Below are 8,263 nucleotides of genomic sequence, written 5' to 3' on the forward strand. Positions count from 1 at the left end.
GTTTTAACTTGTCTGGTCAATGATTGTTTTTAGTAATGTTTAAGTTGTTTAGCATGTCTGCTGATGCTTACTGTAAGGCGACCTTGGGTGTCCAGAAAGGCGCCATTTATAAATAAAATGAATTATTATTATTAATTATTATGTATGTACGTATGTATATGCATGCATGTATGCTTGCATGTATGCATGTATGTATGCATACATGTATGTATGCTTGCATGTATGTATGTGTGTATGTATGCGTGTATGTATGCATGTATGTATGTATACTTGTATGTATGTATGTACGTATGTATATGCATGCATGCATGTATGTATGCATACATGTATGTATGCTTGCATGTATGTATGCATGTATGTATGTATGCGTGTATGTATGTATGTATGTATGTATGTGTGCGTGTATGTATATATGCATGTATGTATGCGTGGATGTATGTATGTGTGCATGTATGCGTGTATGTATGTATGCATGTATGCGTGTATGTATGTATGTATGTATGTATGCATGTATGTATATATGCATGTATGTATGCGTGGATGTATGTATGTGTGCATGTATGCGTGTATGTATGTATGCATGTATGCGTGTATGTATGTATGTATGTATGTATGTATGTATGCATGCATGTATGTATGTATGCGTGGATGTATGTGTGCATGTATGCGTGTATGTATGTATGTATGTATGTATGTATGTATGTATACATGTGTGTATGCAATGCACCAGACCTCCTGAAAACCACAAATAATTCCTTCTGTATCTACACACACTTGGAGAATAAAGCTCATTCTGATCAATTTTCAAATAATATCACATACAAAAAGATGCAAACTGTGTTCTATTGTAATTTTGCAGTGCTTAAAATGCCTACAGATTTTAAATCATCTAAAAAAAAAACATTGCTAGGTACTAAAAAGGGTTCCAAAAAATTGTTGAATAAAATGTAGTTGTAAAAGACATTGCAATACATGCCTTAGATCAAACATTTAGTTTCTCTGCTGTTAAACATATTTGTGAGGTGCAAAAAGGGTCGAAAAACCCACAAACACAAACACACCTTAAATCTGTTTGCTTGCTCTTCTCACGACAGGAAGTGGGTGAGAAGCCAACGTATGTTCTTTCCAATTTGTGTTCTGTGCAGAAGGTACATGTAACAGACAAAGGCTTGTGCATCAGTGCATCTGATGTTAAACGTATCATTTAAAAAATGTAAATCAAAAACTATTAATTTTGGCATGGCACTGTTTGTTTATAAAATATTAGTTTTGTCTATATACAGTAACTCCCCCTAGTGATGAATGTTCACATATTCTCAATTTTTTATTTATTCAAAAATAAATACTTTAAAGTAAATACTGTCAAACAAACCTTGATGAGTCCCAAATAAGTGGGCAGAGGCAACTAAATGGTAAGTCCCAGTCCATATCCTAAAAACTCTTGTGCAGTTCATCTTAAATATGCCACACAGAACAGTAACACCTAAAAAAACAAAACAAAAAGAGGACAAAATGTAGACTAGATGTTCATCAAGTTCTCAAAGAATAGGCTAAAAAGTTATTGTTTTAAGGAAACATTATTGTTTTAAAAGCATAGGCCTATTTTGAGTCACCTAAGCAGTTGAGTTTAACACTTTTAGCGGAGTAGACCATTAGAATCTAGCTTAAAAATAATAAAAAATAATTTAATAATGTTCTTACTTAAAGCTTGACTCTTCTCTAGTTCCATTGTGTACTAAGACCGATGGAAAATGAAATGCTATTTTCCAGGCTGATATGTCTAGGATCTACCCCTACACCTTCCCCTTGGCCCTTGAAAGTGTGAAGGGGAATAGCTTCAAAATTTACTCCTAAGTAATAGGAGTCTGGTCCTGAAAAATCTGTTTTGACGGGTATCTAGCCCTTCCCCTTAAGCCTGCGTCTTCAAGCTAAAGAGAATTGGGACACCTCTACCTCTTCACGTGAACGACCAAAAACAGGGGTAGAGCTAAGGGATTGGGCCCTATACTCTCATTCTGGTGTAATGATCAAGAAACTTTACTGCCATACCATGTCTGCAGCAGGCGCATAATATAACAGCACCTGAGAATAGTCCCCAACTAAGTGGGTAACAGCAGCATGGCATATTATCATTGCACCTACTACAGCCGTGGTACAGCAGCAAAGTCAATCTCTTGATTATTACGCCAGAATTATGCCTCATTTACACTAGCAGTGACTTTGTAGCTGCCTGTTGCTCTGGGTGGCGATCTGCTGCAAACACAGGCCTGTGTAGGTCTACAACACGGAGAATACAAGCACTCTTCATTTGCATAAAGTTGAAGGATTCTCACTTTGTTGCATCGTTTGACACGCCCACCTGGTTGAAATGAACGGTAGCTTGTTGCTTTGCCAATGCGAGTCGCTAGTGTGAACGAGGCTGAAATTAACTACTTATTATTTACTACAGAAAAGTAAAGCGTTAAATAGGAAAATTATCAAAAATCTTTTTTTTTTTTGAGCAAGATGCTAATGGCCTAATTCGATTCAATGATTTATGCTAAGCTAAGCTATTACGTGTTATATAACTCAAATCAGAACTAGTAGAAAAATTATTTATTATTTCAAACAAATTTAGATTAAAATGAAAGTCAAGAAGAATAAACCCCTAGTGTAAAACTACTTTTTTCATAGCTCTCACGTTTAACTATTTTTTCTGGAGGCACATAACAGATTCTTCATGGTCTTCTAGGTAACAGATGTGTATTTCACCCAGAAAATGCAAGTAAATAATACACCATATATAATAATAAATGTAACACAGTAAAGGTAAAAATATATAATAGAAATGAGTACTTTCTAGATTAAACGAACTTCCATACTCTAAATAATTTTAAAGTGTGCTAGTGGAGACCAGTCAGTCTTTTCTATAGCCTTTGGAGCAGTGCGTGAAAGGTTGTCATGGTTTCTGCACTCCATTATTTGTGTTGGAGAAGGAAGTCGTCGGAACTAACAAGACCAAAACATTTGGTAACATATTAAAGAAATGAACCCATCAAAACTCAGCAAGCATTGTGTACTTTGAGTTGTACCTTACTGAAATGTAAAAAAAATCTCGTCATGTATAGTATCTCTGCTATTTTTCGAAAAACGTACTAAGTCATTTTCATCTGAGGAAGAAAATTACCGTTTAGGTTTCAAGATGTGACGTGATGTCTGTCGTCTTCATTGTTATTGGCATGCAAATACGTATTCCACGTGCTCTTATGCGACAGAAAGTTTCAATGGAAAGCACGAGGGATGGAGACAGCTGGAAGACGCAGACTGATAGTGTGGCTCGCTGCACACCTGCCATTTACCTGAGCTCCACCCCGCGTACTGTAAGTGAAATTGTGAAATGTGCTGTTTAATCGGATTTTAAAAAGCAAACGGTCATAATTTTATATTTAAATAGAGAAACTATAAAACCAATCACATTACAGTATGCAAATTTATTAGTGACATCATGACTTACCTGCGAAGCGGATTGAAAGTGTCAGCGGGAGGCTTTCAAATGTATTGAAAACGTTTCAACGGTTATCGACAACTGCTTTTCGACTTCATAGAGAGTTATGAAAAGAATTGCAAATTTCAACAGTGCTTTGACAACTCGGACTACCTGTCATGTGGTTTTTGCTTTTGTATTCTTGTAGTGTAACTGGCAGGTCCAGAGCAGCTTTCCTGAAGGTGAGTTCACATTTATGTTACACACTAGTTGCAGAACACATTTTCAGAGATGTTTTATCTTGACAGTTTGTTTCACTCCAGGTACCTCTTTGATGACAGAATATAACAAGGTAAAGCTTTAATTCATATTAAAATGACTCTTAATGGGACCCCCAAAATGATAACCTTTGATGAATATATTATGTAATCAAAGTGTATGCCATTTTGGAGGTTTTGCATATGTCTTTTGTTTTAAACGTCTAAACTCCAACAAAAAGCTGAAAATATTAACAAACAATTTTATTACTGCAAGTAAATGTTTTTATATTACATGTACTAGACAGAGTGCTCAGTGAGGTAACATTATATGACATATCCTTTGTCTGTTGACACTCTTGTCTGAATATTTTGTGTTAACAGGACATCTACATTACTCACTTAGTATATCGACTTGAAAGTCTACACATGTCTGCGGTAGTGAACACACAACAGGTAGTGTTTCCTCTTTATGAAGTTACTTGAGCTGCCGGTCAGACCAATTGCCAGTGTATATTATTCTGTTTTTATCTACTTTTTAGAGTTAATTTAAATTCTGAAAAATTGTGACTGAAAAATATTTAGTCTAAATAAACCCTCATGTTCTGTCGATTAGTTCTGCTGCTCATTCAAAAAGTAGGTAGCACATCCTGATGATGAAATATGCTACTTATCCGATTTCAAAAGGAGCAATATAATTTAAGGCTGTAACATCACCCTAAACTACCCCAATCCCTAACCCTAACCTTAGAACATTCCAATACAGTACTGATAGCATAATCTGATGGGTAGAATAAAATGTCAGTACACCTATTTAATATTCTCGGTTGGAAATATGTCACAATACTAAACTTGTTGTTGAAACTTGTGGTTAATGTCATGTTTAAAACTATTTGGACACATTTAAAATTGCAGTAAGTTACATCAGAAATTACACAACAAACAGATTGCTCATACAAGTAGACCCCTCACAAATCTATCTTTTAAATTTACATTTTTAATTGGAAGCTTTACAATATTATATTTGTGCATATACATTGGTAAGTACTGAAGCCAAATATGGAGCTTATATAACAAAATAACTAACAGTAATAGTACACAAACTAGTACACCCAACGTTATAGGAAAAAATATTAAATACAAATGTAAAAAAAAAAAAAAGGAAAAAAAATCAAGGAAAAAAAAAGTAAATATTTTGTTGAGGTTTTTTAGGCTGAAATTGTTTTTGCAATATTTTTCCTAAATTTAATTGTATTATCTTTCAATTTTTAAATATGTTTGGTGACTAAAATATTATTTTAATAAATATGTTTAACAAATCTGTTTTAGTCAAAATACATTGCCTATATTCACTGAGAAATGGATAAAAATATACGTCTTCAAAATGGGGTGTACTCAATTATGCTGAGCACTGTATACTGGTGAAAACGAATGTAACAAAATGTTCATAGTTAATATAATTAACTGCAACTGTAATTTATTTATCCTTCATAAAATATATTATGAAACCAGCTGTTTAAAAAAAGCTAAAGAAAAATTTGTTTGATATTTTGACAGTAAAATAATAAATATAAAACAATTTTGTGATAAGACATTGCATAATTTGATGATAATAATTGAGATTGCAATGCATTTTATTTTTCAGCCGTCTTTAGCAGCCTGCATTTCTAACGTGTATACGGCACATGAACCAACCACCTGTTGCAGCCAAACAAAATCATCCGAAGTGTAAGTAGATACTGACTTCTTGACTCATCAGGCATCGCCAGCCAGATGACAATCATCAGTTTGACAGGGTCATCCAAGTGTGAAGCTTTTAAACTATCAGTCCAAAATACACTGACAGTGGTAGTACTATATGCAACAGGTGTCGTATCACCCACCTGTTTGTTTAAAGTACATACTGCACATTGCATTTCAAGTAAAAATCAATTTATTAAATTGCAGATCTTGGCACAGTGACTTGCTGTGTTTGCCAGGAATCTTAACCTTTTGTTGAACTGAATGTAGCTTTGTATCATGCTGCAACACTAGACTTCTCACACTTTGCCAACCTGGAACTGATACGTTATGCTACAGTGCTTGGATATCAATTGAAGAGGTTAAATGGAACCTGCAGAAATATTTCTCCAACAATTAATGATGTGCTAATTTTCTTCAGCTCGAAGAAACATCATAAAACCCAGTTGAGGATGCTGTCACACAGATGGCAGAGGCTTGGTCTTCAGCCTCCAGGCCTCTGGGAGACACAAGACGACATTGCTGAACATACAGAAAGCAGGCCAGCACTGGAAATCCACCCAATAAAGGTTAACAGCATGCTTTCTCCAAAGAGTGAAAGTCCAGATGAGACAAAGGCAATCAATCTTAAAGGAAATGCATCTGCACCGTCAGTAGAGTGTGAAAACAGTGACCTCTCTGACCAAGAGAAAGACAGTATTCCATTAATAAAATGGGATGCTACTATAGAATTGTATCTGAGGCCGGACTTATTTCATAGAGATCTAGAACCAACAGAGGCTGAAGAAAGACAGCAAGTGTATCCTGAAGTTCTCCCGTTTTCACTTAAAGATTTTGAATTAAGTCAGCTGATATCCAAAGCAGAGGATTTGGAGAGCCAGCATACTCAGTGCTCAACAGACCCTTGTCTCGCAGCTTTGGCAGCCCGTATGATAAAGCTGGAGAAACTCCAGACTGTAACCATACAGAAAGAACAAGGAAAAGCAGTTGGATCTCGTCCAACAACCTCTTCAGTGAAAAGTGGCAATCGGGTGAGGCAGCTGCAAAACCCTGGTTCTCAGGCAGTTCTAGAGGAAATCACCGAACTCACACTTTCTTCAAACTCTCATTTGAAGTCTATAAACATTAATCAACTCTCGCCAAATGCTGGGAAGGTGTGGATTGGATTTCAGCAACCACTAGCATTAGCTAAGAAGCCAAACTCTGGTGTGGTCAGAGTAAAGAAAACTGAAGCCATTGTTCAAGATGATGTTGCTCATGTAAACAAGTCACCAAAATGCAATAGTCCAGAAAGCTCCAAGGGATGCAAACCCTCAAAGAAAGCCATACCAAAGCCTCAGAAGACTTCCTCTGAAAGGAGTAGCGCTCCTGCTAAAGCTCCATTCAGGAAAACCTAATATAATTATTTTAATGGTTTTAACCATGAGGACTGACAGTGTGTTATTAACAGCCCATGTTACTATATTTAATTGAATGAAGTTGAGCTCTTTCAACGTTTTAGGTATGCTGTCAATTACCATTGAAAAATAATGTTGAATTATCCCACGGTTATGAAAAGAGAAAAAAAAATCCAGCAACTCAAAACATTTATTCAGCATCTTTTTATTTTTGAATGCAATATCATACAGACGATTAACCATGACTAGCAAAACCAAATGTAACACCATCTTCAGTGTTCTATGTAAAACTGACATCAAACTAGACAACATTCATGTTTTAAATATAAAAATTCATCAGTTTTTGCTTTGAAATGTCAAAATATACACTGTTTTGCTGTGCACAGATGTTGGTAATTTCCCCCAAATTTGGATAAGCAGATGAGCTCCTGAAAGGCACTTGAATAATGGAGTAGGAGAGCAGCTGGCCATCAGGATCTCTCTTTCACACTTGGAGTCACATGTGGCCATGAGAAGAGGATAAATTTTAGCACTTACCCTGAAAACAAAATTGAAAACAGTCAGTTGTGGTTAAAGTAAAAATTTCTTTGTGGATGACAATTAACTTGTTTGTTATAAATAGGAAAAGCATTACCTTTTGGCTGATATATTTAGAATGAGCCACACCAATTAGCAATTTTTTTGTTAATTCTTAAATGTTTGCATAAAAGATTAAACAACGTTTGTATTGCTAAACGTAAGAAGGGTTAAGGCAAAAAAAAAAAAAAAAGAATTATACTACTTCTATAATTTTGGATTTGGCTAAATGATTGGTTGAAAAAAAAAAATTTAAATCTGTAACTTTAAAATACTTGAAAGTCTAAAAGTAATTCAATCGTGAGTTGAGAAAAAACAACAGAATAGTTCTTATGAAGAGCTCTCGCTAAAACAGAAACCTTTTTTTGCCAGAAGAGATATCCTTTAAGAGTCTTCTTTAACAGACAGCACCTACAATAAAGAGAATAAATATACCAGTATCGTGGTACAACACAGAAAACACACGTTCTAGAAATATCCTGGGTAAATACACAATCATCAGTGGATATGCAGGATGACTAAATTAATCCTTTTAAGACTTGAATATGAAACTGGCCAAGAATAAACCTCAGTGGTTTGCATCAATAATTAAAGCAAGGTTTTTACCAAACTAAATATGGGCAGATTATTCTGTGATCAAACCAATTGTAATGCTGGCATAAATAAATAAAGGAGAAAAAAAAAAAAAGTAATAAATTGTCATTTTAAGGCTAATTAATAACAGTAGTTTTGGTTAACACATCACCAAAATCAATGGTAATTGATACACCAATACAGTTGCAGTGTATTGGATGGCAGTCCCTGGCAGTTAATAACCCATTGTACTGTTA

At 35.0% G+C, this 8,263-nt stretch overlaps 1 protein-coding gene across 8 annotated transcripts; it reads left to right on the top strand.

Annotated features, from left to right (window-relative positions):
• Positions 1–2,875: 2,875 nt before the first annotated feature.
• On the top strand, positions 2,876–8,121 carry LOC110438072 (uncharacterized). Of its 8 annotated transcripts, none has more exons than XM_073927272.1 (7): positions 2,876–3,009; positions 3,255–3,359; positions 3,672–3,705; positions 3,787–3,815; positions 4,105–4,176; positions 5,366–5,448; positions 7,244–8,121. In XM_073927272.1, the coding sequence occupies exons 1-7, from the start codon at positions 2,941–2,943 to the stop codon at positions 7,251–7,253; spliced, it is 402 nt and encodes a 133-aa protein (XP_073783373.1). In that variant the 5' UTR covers positions 2,876–2,940; the 3' UTR covers positions 7,254–8,121. The 8 variants fall into 8 exon arrangements, with proteins under 8 accessions (XP_073783373.1, XP_073783343.1, XP_073783362.1 ...); XM_073927242.1 differs by having other exon boundaries at positions 2,886–3,009; positions 5,882–8,121; XM_073927261.1 differs by having other exon boundaries at positions 2,923–3,082; positions 5,882–8,121.
• The last annotated feature ends 142 nt before the right edge of the window (positions 8,122–8,263 follow it).

This window comes from Danio rerio, chromosome 2, assembly GCF_049306965.1.
Source record: "Danio rerio strain Tuebingen ecotype United States chromosome 2, GRCz12tu, whole genome shotgun sequence".
Taxonomy (NCBI): Eukaryota; Metazoa; Chordata; class Actinopteri; order Cypriniformes; family Danionidae; genus Danio; species Danio rerio.